Below are 13,146 nucleotides of genomic sequence, written 5' to 3'. Positions count from 1 at the left end.
TTGCTAATATCAACACTACATTATCTAGCTGTAGTTCACATGCACAAACTTCAAAGTGCTGATCGACACAAAATTTTCTTACTTCTACATTTTTTTTTTTACTTATACCCTTGTTTTGTGTAAATGGCAACTCCATCCATGCAAGATCTGCAAGTGTAAGTTGCTAAATTATCTGAATTTGCACTCACACTTTCCATCCCCACAGTTACGTGGTGTTCAGACAGACAACAAATATCAATATCCTTCTTATTTTTGAGATCATCTAAACACACTAACAGCTCATCTACTCTATTTTTTATTCTCCTGATATTTTAGTGAAGTAAACCAATACTACTCTTAGCTTTATCCCTATTTAGTGCACAAGAAGCTTCCTTTATTCCATTTTTCTTGGTTGTTGTCTGTCTGGACCTTGGCTTTAACCTAAAAAACCTGTCTGCCTGGTCCCATTAACCACAGGGATCATCCCTTGTGTGACCGTGGCCCCCCCTTACAGTATCTGCCAGTAGCCAGTAGCTAACGTATCTTTCACCTTCCTATTTAGGTGCAGGCCCTGTGTAGTGTATCCCCATCTATCAATAGCATCAACTTGAAGAACATGTATCTGAGATTTTGCCAGTGTCTGGGGCATCCTGTTCAGCTCAGTGTTAACATACCTTACAGCAGTGTTTACCCATGGCTGGTCATGGCACTGAAAGACCTCCACAAACCCCATATTTGTGTGCCCAGTTTCTGCTCCTATTTTGTTCATGTCATTCCAAACACTATATCTTGGATTCATAGCCAGGCTGTTTCCTGCTCTCCCAACTATAATTACCTTATTTTTCTTCTCAAAGTCCCTGCATAGCTGACCTAAGATTTTTGTCACCTGGCTAAGTCTAGCACTTGGTTTACAAAACTTGTGACGTGGTACCGTGCACCTAATTCCTCTTGAAGCTGCTGGCCTACATCCCTCCCATGACTGCTACCTAGAAGCAGAATTCTTCTTTTTCTATTCTGTTTTGATCCTGACCAGTCTTTTTTCTTTAACCTAATATTCTGCGTCAACCTACATTCAAATACATCTAGATAAGGCCCTTCCTACACTGCTTCAGATAGTAAGCCAAACTGATATACTAACTGAATTTCTAAAGTTTTTTCAACAGTTTCCCTTTTTTGCTACCTTTTCCCAGCACTTCATCTCTTTTTCCTCTGATACCCTACATAATTCTTAATTCACATTTTTTAATTAAGCCTTAAGGGCACAAATTTTTGTCTCCTGTTCAATGATTTTTCTGTCCTTTCTACATAAAGTACATTGCCATGGAAGAGCCTCATTATCTACCCCAATTTCCTCACTTCTTCATTTGCCCCAATGAAATCACAATCTACAGTCTTCACAGAACACCCCCTCCTTCAGATTTCTATGACAACCACAACATTCATCACACATGGTTTGATAGAAAAACTTACACAAAATTTACACAAAAGCAGAGAATAGCTTGTCACAAGAGCACTGAAGTTTTGTAGCCTGCACTAATACATAACTAAACACTAACAGAAACAAACTTTTAAACTTACTTTCAAAAGTTTTAATTAACTACCTAAATTCTAGATGATAGACACAAATTAATTTAATTTTGAACCTCTAAGTCTTGTCAAAAAAATAAAGATCTACACTTGCACGAAATTTATGCCTAAAATGTAAACAGAATAAGCGTCTATCAGCCTTTACAAAATAATACACTCAGAAAAGCAAAATCTTCGATACACAGCTTAGCGAAGAAGTAAATGCACTAGTCTAAAATGTAATATTAACTAAATTAGTTCTTATCTCAATATTAATCACTTAACTTGGTGAGATCTTCGTAGACGTGCATCTACCAGAGATATTAGACCACAACACATCAAGTTACTAATAAGGTCTGCACTGTCTCCGAGGTAGTCAAGAGGAGTGATGAACTTCTCGTTAGCCCCAATGATACCACTGGCTGACATCAAACACTCACAGAGGGCAAACCACATCAAGGGAGAATCTGTGTTGAACAATGCTAGTTTTGGACAGTGGTGGGCGGTAGAATGGCCATCAGTGGTTTGACTGTAAGGCGCGATTGTGAGATGGGCATGGCACAGTACGGGAGCATCGGTGTGGGAGCTGCATTTGCTCCACATAGAGAGGCACATGATGAGTTTAGTCATGTCGTGACATGAGTGACGTCATGCAGCAGTGTGCGTAGAACTCAAGTGGCTATTCAAAGAATGGTTATGTTGTGAATGAAGTTCCACAGCCGACACAGTATGTATGACGTTCCCACTGCCAGACATCTGAGAGAGGTGAAAATGCATGTGAGAGTGTACATGAGGTCCTGGCACCATAAAGGAGGGCATAGTCTCATGGAGTTCATGGCAACATGCAATCGTTTGCGACATGGCTGACGCAGGTGTGACGTCACTCGAACCGGGAGGCAGCACTATGTGTGTGACCTCACCAATCCAATGTGGGTTTGGCAAATTGCACAGGTACAGCAGGCTATTTAGACACTGAAAACCACTATGAAGTGCATGAGAGAGGGCATCTTCCACTGTACTATTTATAAGGGATTCATCCTATTCCATTTTATTATGGAGTGTGGGAAGAATGATTGCTTAAATTCCTCTACACCCACTGTAATGAGTCTAATCTTGTGTTCATGGTCCCTACAAGCAATTTCTAGGAGGCTGTGATATATTCCTAAATTCCTTTCTTAATGTTGGTCCTTGGATATTTTTAGTGTGCTTTGGTGTCTATCTTCAAGCTTTTGTTATTTCAGATTTTTCATCATATCTGTGAGGCTCTCATGGTTTAAACAAACCTATGAGTTTTGTGTGTATACTGTATGCTCTCTGTCACCTGATAGCCTTATCTCATAAGGGTTCCACACACGTGACCAATATTCTGAGACACATCACACAAGTGTTTCGTAAGCAGTGTGATTTGTAAATTGACTGCATTTTCCCGGTACCCACCAATGAATCAAAACCTGGCACCTAACTTATCTATTACTGGGCTTTTGTCATCATTCAGTTTCATATTATTCCACCCAGGTATTTGTATGAATTGACTGATTCCAGGTGTGATTCACTGTTGCTGTAGTTACAGGACATATTCTGTGATATGTGTGAGAGTGAGAGAGAGAAGTTGCCAATCTTTGCTGCACTTTAAAATGTTAGAAAGATCTGACTGGATATCTGCGCAGTTTCCTGCAGACAACATTTCATTATTAATAATTACCTGCCTGTATAGCCCATGCATGTTAAAGTGCTGCTTGTAGAACTGGAAGCTGCACCAGGCCTGGATTGATTCCACCTGGTAGATTATTGACAAAGATTGGTGTGCCAGACAGTGTGGATGTGGTTTTTAGGCTGTTTCTCACATCTCACTACATAAATATTGGGGTGGTAACCAGGTCCACCTCAATTACATGATTTACAAGCAGTTTAAAAGAGACTTTTTGTGAACAAAAAAATTTTTTTTCGGCATTTTGCCAGTGTGATGGAACCTGTCATTGTTCACATTCCACCTGTGCTCATACCAACACAATTCTTCCACAACAAGTATCTGTTTACTACTTCAAAATTGTCTTTGGCTTTGGCAGTGAAGGGAGTATCATTACAACAGAGACACTGTTCAATTATATTACCTTCATCAACAAAACAAACGAAAATGAGTTGAGATAGGCCACTTACATTGGTAGATTCATCTAGCTTAATTGCAAACATTAAATTCATTTCATCAGCTCCAGTTTTAACAGAATGTTTGTTGTTTCATACATATTCTGAATATGTCCCCCAACTGTATTATCAGTAAACAGAATTTTTTTCACAGCACATTCATATTCAGGGCCAAACATTGCTTTCACTATAGAATGATAAGCTGGAATGATGGCTTTCTCTGCAACTACAGGAGTTAATTACTTTTTGCAGTAATCTCAGTTATAAGATAACGAGCTTCTTAAGCTTTACAAGAGGTCTTAAATATTTTAATAAACAAAGAACTATGCTGATTCTTCTGTCTTAGAATTTCTCTGAACAGACAAAAATTTTCCCTTGTTCTTGTTAGTGCTACACAGAAATATGGCTCAGCAATTTATTCAGTACTATTTTTTCATTGAAAAGTTTTTCTCCACATATCACACACCTTAGCATAGGACATTTTTCATCTCCACATCATGTGAACCCCATTTTTAAGTATTCTTCATTATACAGCATCACTACTAATTCATTAACTAACTGTGATGTTCTTGCTGTTACTTGATGGCAAGGAATAAACATGGGTTTGAGAAACATTATTTAGTTTTTGTTCTGTATCTACTGAACTTTCAGACACATTGCTTATCTGTTGCTCTAACTTTCTATAAACTGCCAAAGGTCACTTTCTGACAATAAATTTATCCATTACTGATTATTTGTGTAAACTATATCACTTTGAAGGAGCAAAATAATGACACATCACAAACAAAAGAATCAGACTGAAGAAAAATTGTATAAACTCCTACTATCGAAGAGTTTGCTAAGACATGGATCAATAAAAAGCATATGTGTACAGCAGCAGAAGAGAGATGTCTAGTCCTGTAGTTGGGTGTTACATGCAGAAAATAGTGGAATTAAACAGACCAATCATTCATTTACTATGTGACCTATGTTTAAACTGAATGAAGAGATGGATGTTTCATATTGTTCATTTGTTTTACTTTCTGAATTTGCAAGTCTTGCAGGTGTCCCTGGGTGCCAGGATACACAGTTTAGAAAACTGTGTTCTAGAGTATAATATCCTTGAGCAATGAAACTAACTATGAAGTTTATATTAAACTGATCTTGACTCTGCCATTATATAGGCAGATCTATGTTAAGTTACATGAAGGTTAAATTAATGCTTTGTTTTGATGTATCAGATCAAAACAGCAGCTCAGTACTAGAACTGGAGGAGCAGTGGATTTTTTCAAAGCAGCTGTTATTCTCCTAACATACAAAATCATGTAAAAAGTAACTTAGAAGTATTTCCAGTAATTAGTAATATTAGTTGATTAGCATTGTCAAATTGCCAAGTATTATGTATTACAGAAATACACTACAATGAGCAATTAATGTATAAATTAACTCATTCCACACCCCTGAAAACTCTCTTTCATCAGGGGATCAGGAAATTCATGGAACAAATGATGTCTGAAGGAATGAACAAATGAATCAAACATTACACTTCACGATAAAGATCAAAATACACATACATTTAATTTACTCCATTAAACACTGTTTACATGACCAAGAGTCTAGAATTTCAAAAGTATAGCCTCCGAGTAAATTACAGAAATACTTAATGTGGTAAAAAGTGATTAGTCTTTGGGATATGACAGCACATCTATCAATGTATTAAAGTCTTGTAGCTATTTGAACCTATTTGACAGGATCACCATTGAATACTTGTGTAAACAGGCAGTGAGCCACAGCATATTTCCTGTTACACTCAAAATGTATTAGTAAATACTTTTGGATTGAAGGAGACTGTTAAGTCATCAATAGGTAAACACAAAAGAAAGGAAAGCAGCCATGTCATTCACCAACTCTGCTGCAGATACTGCACAGTTTTTCTGGTATGATTACCAACCAGCTGTTCACCAGGATGAGTAGCCACGCTCAAGACTAGGAAGTTCTCATTATTATGTGTGCAACTGATATATTGATAAACACATTTTTTTAAACCATGAGTCTTTAAAACTAAGAAATATTATTAATTTGTTCCAAAGTCTATATTATAATACCACTGTCACTTCTATTTTGGTGTGTTTCTGAACAATCTGATTGTAAATTTATGACAATATTTTCAAGGCTTGTAGCCATCATCACCTCCCTGTCAAATTCTTCTTTCTGAAGCTTTTCAGCATGCCACACAGAATGTGCCCATGCTATAGGTGGGATGTTGTCTACTGCCTCATTCAAAAGAGATTCAGTGTATGTTATCTTGAATGTTTGTTTTTGTCTCCCACATGGCCTTAACCCTTTGCCCAAATTAATTCCATGGGGCGACACTGACAGTGACACATGGGTAAATGTAAAACTCATGTGCAAGGAAGTCAAGTTTGTACATTCTGTCATGTGACTTGTATAAGTTAACGAGCTCCAGGAGATCATCATGCATCTATTTATACTGTGCTTAATATATATTCTTTTTAAGTCAGGGAAAGATATCCACTTTTTTGGTCTTTGTACTTGGTGTTTTCTCTGTAACAGTTGAAATATAACTGGCAATGACCGACTTCGAAGCAAGGTATGACAACAGTTGTGAATCATATCACAAAACTGAGAACATCTATTTCTGAATGGTAGTCACTCCTGTTTTTCCTACACATAAATACAAGTTTATTCTCAGAAAAAAAACCAGAAGAAGACTCAGCATGCACAATAATTATCCGAGAACCTATTCCTACGAGCACTTTAAAACCGCCAGAACCATCTTCCAGCAGATCTTCCTGGAATGATTCTAATTGATCTATATTTCATCAAGATAATACACTGATGAACTACCTCCTTCTCTTGTATCATGAATCTTTGTATAGGACGTAGTTTGTGCTGCACCTATGTCGCTTCTTTGAACTAAAATCTTTTCTTAAGATTCCTGGAACCAACATATTTTAAAATTCCTTACATTGACGAAGCTCTTACCATTGAAGCCAGTTTTCTCCTGCATAGCTTTAACACATTTTTGTGATGTCAGGCATTCATCATTCACATGGAGCACTTTAAAACATCATTGTTAAAACCATCCATTTGTGTTACAAGTTCCTTGCCATTTCACTGCTTTCCAAGCAACACATAACCAATTTTTTCTACGGTTCCTACAGCTCTGACACTTTTGCTTACAATTCTCTTTGCAGTTTTCTTGTCGACACCACATGGTTCTGTAGTCCATTCTTGTGTCTTCAAATGTCAACAGTAGGAGACCAGCTTTCAAATTCACGTTTGAAAAAGATGTAAATGCAGTAAATAATTCCCCTCTCCTGCTTGCAAAGCAATTCACATTTATTGCCATCATCAAACTTTTTTTTTTTTAAATCACACTTAAACATTTACAAATACAAATTCACAGCTATACTTCTACAAGAAAAAAAGAAAAGAAAAGGGGAAAAAAATAAACTGACAGCTGAATGAATAATTCAGTTGTCGCAAAGAATGGCAACAGTGCAGCATTTAGAAGCAAGATTCTTGCTGTCTAGCTGTAACTCACTGATAGCTGCTCAGAAAGAGAATGAATGTTATTGGTTACCAGTGGCCAGTGGAGTGGGATATGCAGAATGGCCGGAAATTGGACTGCCTTCCTACATGGGCAAACTTTAGTCTCTTTTACTCTAAGGGCATTTAGATTCTACCAGAACTTTCCTATAATATTTAAATATATTAGATTAGATTCTATATGCCATCCATGAGCAGATCCTCAGGGACTATTAAATTAGCCTTATAATTGCAAAAACATGTATAATACTACTGCAGATTAAAAATGTTCTGCTAGTATGTAAAATATATATTTACAGTGATAAAATAAATCAAATGTTTTGTATTTAAATTCTTCTGGGTCCAGCTGTATACCAATCTAAGAAAAATTAGTCAAGAAGCACTGTATTCCACAGTTTGCACTTCAAATTTTCTTGTTCGCATCGACTTAAACGCTATGATGCTAAGTAGTTTGCAAACTTTCAGTTCCCACTGTCTCATGAAATTATCTTCTGAGATAATTCAACAAAAGGAAATAATTATTCATCAGTTTGAAAATTGTGGAAAGTAGATGATACAAATCTTACAAAGACTTATTGAAACATCTTGCAATTGTTATGCAGAGTATTTGTTGTTAACAATAAAGATCAACTTCAGTTGCACTGAAATTCACACAGTAGCAAAACAAGATACAACATGATTTCTATTTAGTTTCTGCTTCTTGTCTCAAGTTCAGAGAGGGTTCTGTATACTGTAAAATATAGCTTTCATAAGATGAAAATGAAAGGCAGGACAAAATTGTGAAATACACTTGGCCCAAGAAGTAATATTTATGTCCTACATTTTCATCAAGATTCAATAAAGATATCATGAAGTGAAATGAAGCCTAAAAGCTGACAGGAACAGAAGTAACAATAGCACTAAAAAAGGCCAAAACAGTCACGTAAGAGAGCTAAAACAGATGTCAATAGGCCCTGGAAAGGATTGTCAGATGAATATCCAAAGCACAGTACCATAATATCACTTCCACAGAAATTTGCATACTTCTGAATCTTACTTATCATTATCAGCTACTAGCTCTATTATCATGTATATACTAATTTTTTAAACTAAATCTGTTTTTCTTTGAATCGAAATTTACTGACCTCGGGAAAGAATCTTCAGAATTACAAAGGAGAGCAATTAATCCATATAGAAAACATATGAATCCAAATACTGATGCTGGTATAAGCATTTTTGTATAGAAACCAAGCCAGGCAAAGTACAGTCCGACTTTTTCTCCAAAGTAGTTTCTCACTTCATGAAGTGGTTGCTTCCTATACCAGTTTTTTGGAGATGCCCAGTCTCTGTACAGCATCTATAAAGGGCAAAAATAAACAACATTAGTCTATGCACCTAACAGATTTTGAATTTCTAACTGATTTCAAAAGTGAAAAGGATAGATTGTTACTCATCACATAGAGGAGGCACTGAGTGTCATATAGGCAAATTGAGAAAGACTGCTGGCAGATGAATAATATGTAGTCATCCTTTTCAGTGTACCTGTCTGCCACATTATGCCTCCTGCATGTGGTGTGTAGTAATCTATCATTTTCAAATTGTTGTTATTCCATCTCTGATTTTCCATTGTAAATCAATAATTGTGTTACTTCAAGAAAAATTTTCAAGTATGAATAAATTACTCTTCCACATCTATTCTGTAGGTTTCAAGTTATGTTAAAATTAGCCATATTTAGATGTAAATATTAATGAAAAAACATCAAAAATCAATATCACAGTTTTCTAAATATCATAAGCAGCTATAATGTCTCATCAAGAAATGAATGTGCAACAAGAGTGTCTTTACTAGCAGATTCAGCAACAGACCATGTAATAACAAATATAGCAGCTTATTCATGTGATATATGTGTTGAAAAGCTAGGCCTCTCTGTTCACCACAGCCAAAGCATAAAATTGAATACAGTAAAAGACTACTCACCATCGCCTAAAATATACAGAAAAAATTCATACATACTAAAGTTTATACATAACTGAGAATTTGCATGAAGTACTTGTTGGAAGATGTTGTTGTGGTCTTCAGTCCTGAGACTGGTTTGATGCAGAGCTCCATGCTACTCTATTCTCTGCAAGCTCCTTCATCTCCCAGTACCTACTGCAGCCTACATCCTTCTGAATCTGCTTAGTATATTGATCTCTTGGTCTCCTTCTTCAATTTTTACCCTCCACGCTGCCCTCCAATACTAAATTGGTGATCCCTCAATGTCTCAGAACATGTCCTACCAACTGATCTTTCTTCTAGTCAAGTTGTGCTACAAGCCCCTCTTCTCCCCAATTCTATTCAATACCTCCTCATTAGTTATGTGATCTACCCATCTAATCTTCAGCATTCTTCTGTAGCACCACATTTCGAAAGCTTCCATTCTCTTCTTGTCTAAGCTATTTATCGTCCACGTTTCACTTCCATACATGGCTACACTCCATACAAATACTTTCAGAAACAACTTCCTGACATTTAAATCTATACTCGATGTTAACAAATTTCTCTTCTTCAGAAACGCTTTCCTTGCCATTGCCAGTCTACATTTTATATCCTCTCTACTTCAACCATCATCAGTTATTTTGCTCCCCAAATAGCAAAACTCCTTTACTGCTGTAAGTGTCTCATTACCTAATCTAATTCCCTCAGCATCACCCGACTTAATTCGACTACAATCCATTATCCCCATTTTGCTTTTGTTGATGTTCATCTTATACCCTCCTTTCAAGACACTATCCATTCCGTTCAACTGCTCTTCCAAGTCCTTTGCTGTCTCTGACAGAATTACAATGTCATCGGCGAACCTCAAAGTTTTTATTTCTTCTCCATGGATTTTAATACCTACTCCAAACTTTTCTTTTGTTTCCTTTATTGCTTGCTCAATATACAGATTGAATAACATCGGGGATGGGCTACAACCCTGTCTCACTCCCTTCCCAACCACTGCTTCCCTTTCATACCCCTCGACTCTTATAACTGCCATCTGCTTTCTGTACAAATTGTAAATAGCCATTCGCTCTCTGTATTTTACCCCTCCCATCTTCAGAATTTGAAAGAGAGTATTCCAATCAACATTGTCAAAAGCTTTCTCTAAGTCTACAAATGCTAGAAACATAGGTTTGCCTTTCCTTAATCTTTCTTCTAAGATAAGTCGTAGGGTCAGTATTGCCTCACATGTTCCAACATTTCTATGGAATCCAAACTGATCTTCCCCAAGGTCGGCTTCTATCAGTTTTTCATTTGTCTGTAAAGAATTCACATTAGTATTTTGCAGCTGTGACTTATTAAACTGATAGTTCGGTAATTTTCACATCTGTCAACACCTGCTTTCTTTGGGATTGGGATTATTATATTCTTCTTGAAGTCTCAGGGTATTTTGCCTGTCTCATACATCTTGCTCAGCAGATGGTAGAGTTTTGTCAGGACTTGTTCTCCCAAGGCTGTCAGTAGTTCTAATTGAATGTTGTCTACTCCGGGGGCCTTGTTTTGACTCAGGTCTTTCAGTGCTCTGTCAAACTCTACATGCAATATCATATCTCCCATTTCATCTTCATCTACATCCTCTTCCATTTCCATAATATTGTCCTCATGTACAGCGCCCTTGTATAGACCCTCTATACACTCCTTCCACCTTTCTGCTTTCCCCTCTTTGTTTAGAACTGGGTTTCCATCTGAGCTCTTGATATTCATACAAGTGGTTCTCTTTTCTCCAAAGGTCTCTTTAATTTTTCTGTAGGCAGTATCTATCTTACCCCTAGTGAGATAAGCCTCTACATCCTTACATTTGTCCTCTAGCCATCCCTGCTTAGCCATTTTACACTTCCTGTCGATCTCATTTTTGGGATGTTTGTATTCCTTTTTGCCTGCTTCATTTACTGCAGTTTTATATTTTCTCCTTTCATCAATTAAATTCAATATTTCTTCTGTTACCCAAGGGTTTCTACTAGACCTTGTCTTTTTACCTATTTGATACTCTGCTACCTTCACTATTTCATCCCTCAAAGCTACCCATTCTTCTTCTACTGTATTTCTTTCCCCCATTTCTGTCAATTGTTCCCTTATGCTCTCCCTGAAACTCTGTACAATCTCTGGTTCTTTCAGTTTATCCAGGTCCCATCTCCTTAAATTCCCACCTTTTTGCAGTTTCTTCAGTTTAAATCTACAGTTCATAACCAACAGATTGTGGTCAGAGTCCACATCTGCCCCTGGAAATGTCTTACAATTTAAAACCTGGTTCCTAAATCTCTGTCTTACCATTATACAATCTATTTGATACCTTTTAGTATCTCCAGGGTTCTTCCATGTATACAAACTTCTTTCATGATTCTTAAACCAAGTGTTAGCTATGATTAAGTTATGCTCTGCACAAAATTTTACCAGGCGGCTCCCTCTTTCATTTCTTAGCCCCAATCCATATGCACCTACTGTTTCCTTCTCTCCCTTTTCCTACTCTTGAATTCCGGTCACCCATGACTATTAAATTTTCATCTCCCTTCACTACCTGAATAATTTCTTTTAGTTCATCATACATTTCATCAATTTCTTCGTCATCTGCAGAGCTAGTTGGCATATAAACTTGTACTACTGTAGTAGGCGTGGACTTCGTGTCTATCTTGGCCACAATAATGCATTTACTGTGCTGTTTGTAGTAGCTTACACGTACTTCTATTTTTTTTATTCATTATTAAACCTACTCCTGCATTACCCCTATTTGATTTTGTATTTATAACCCTGTATTCACCTGACCAAAAGTTTTGTTTCTCCTGCCACCGAACTTCACTAATTCCCACTATATCTAACTTTAACCTATCCATTTCCCTTTTTAAATTTTCTAACCTACCTGCCCGATTAAGGGATATGACATTCCACGCTCCAATCCGTAGAACTCCAGTTTTCTTTCTCATGATAACAACGTCCTCTTGAGCAGTCCCCACCCGGAGATCCGAATGGGGGACTATTTTACCTCCGGAATATTTTGGCAAAGAGGACACCATCATCATTTAATCATACAGTAAAACTGCATGCCCTCGGGAAAAATTACGGCTGTAGTTTCCCCTTGCTTTCAGCCATTCGCAGTACAGAACACCAAGCCCATTTTGGTTAGTGTTACAAGGCCAGACCACTCAATCATCCAGACTGTTGCCCCTGCAACTACTGAAAAGGCTGCTGCCCCTCTTCAGGAACCACATTTTTGTCTGGCCTCTCAACACATACCCCTCCATTGTGGTTGCACCTACGGTATGCCATAAAGTGAAATAGTCAATGACTTTCCTACCATATTGAAATCGCAGCATGGTGAAAAATTCCCAAAAGGGTATGGGTCAGCCACAAAAAAGAAATAAATGTGTTTGGGTATCACAAGATTTTCCAGTATTATCTGAGATCACAGACTATCTTAGTGTCATTATAAACAGACAAACTACTCAACATTTTACACATTACTATCACAGTTATAGGTAAATATAGAGAAAAGTATTGCTCGCTGTAAAAAATTGTACAATAACAAAATTATTGAAAACTCTAAAAATAAGTCAAAAGTAATCTGGAAAAATATAAAGAGGCAAACAAGATCCAGCAAATTAAATCACAATATTCTGATCACACAAATGTGTAACATCCAAACAATTATCCCAAATTTACTGAGTAAATATTTTATTTAATGGGTACATAGTCTTTAATACCATAAAGTTTCTTTTCCAACAGACAGCCTTTGAGTTTCTTTGGAAAGTTAGTGTCACATATACTATCATGTAGGATTTTGAGCAGACTTCTTAGTTACTGTTAGAGTTAAAGGAAAACTCAAACAACTGAAAGTAACATCTTCAAGATATTCTGAACCTTTAAGACTAAAAGAAATTACTTTGGCTATAAAGGAAATGAAGCCCAGTAAG

General features: G+C 36.9%; 1 protein-coding gene across 1 annotated transcript in view; it reads right to left on the bottom strand.

Moving 5' to 3' along the window:
• LOC124712313 (anoctamin-4-like) overlaps nucleotides 1–13,146 on the bottom strand; it is a 262,318-nt gene that overhangs the window by 209,682 nt on the left and 39,490 nt on the right. The window contains exon 8 of the mRNA XM_047242606.1: nucleotides 8,364–8,575. Coding sequence (XP_047098562.1) covers nucleotides 8,364–8,575 — 212 coding nt within the window. The remainder of the gene's footprint in view (nucleotides 1–8,363; nucleotides 8,576–13,146) is intronic.

The sequence above is a fragment of the Schistocerca piceifrons genome, chromosome 8 (genome assembly GCF_021461385.2).
Source record: "Schistocerca piceifrons isolate TAMUIC-IGC-003096 chromosome 8, iqSchPice1.1, whole genome shotgun sequence".
In the NCBI taxonomy this organism is placed as follows: domain Eukaryota; kingdom Metazoa; phylum Arthropoda; class Insecta; order Orthoptera; family Acrididae; genus Schistocerca; species Schistocerca piceifrons.
This window is presented reverse-complemented; position numbering and strand designations above follow the sequence as displayed.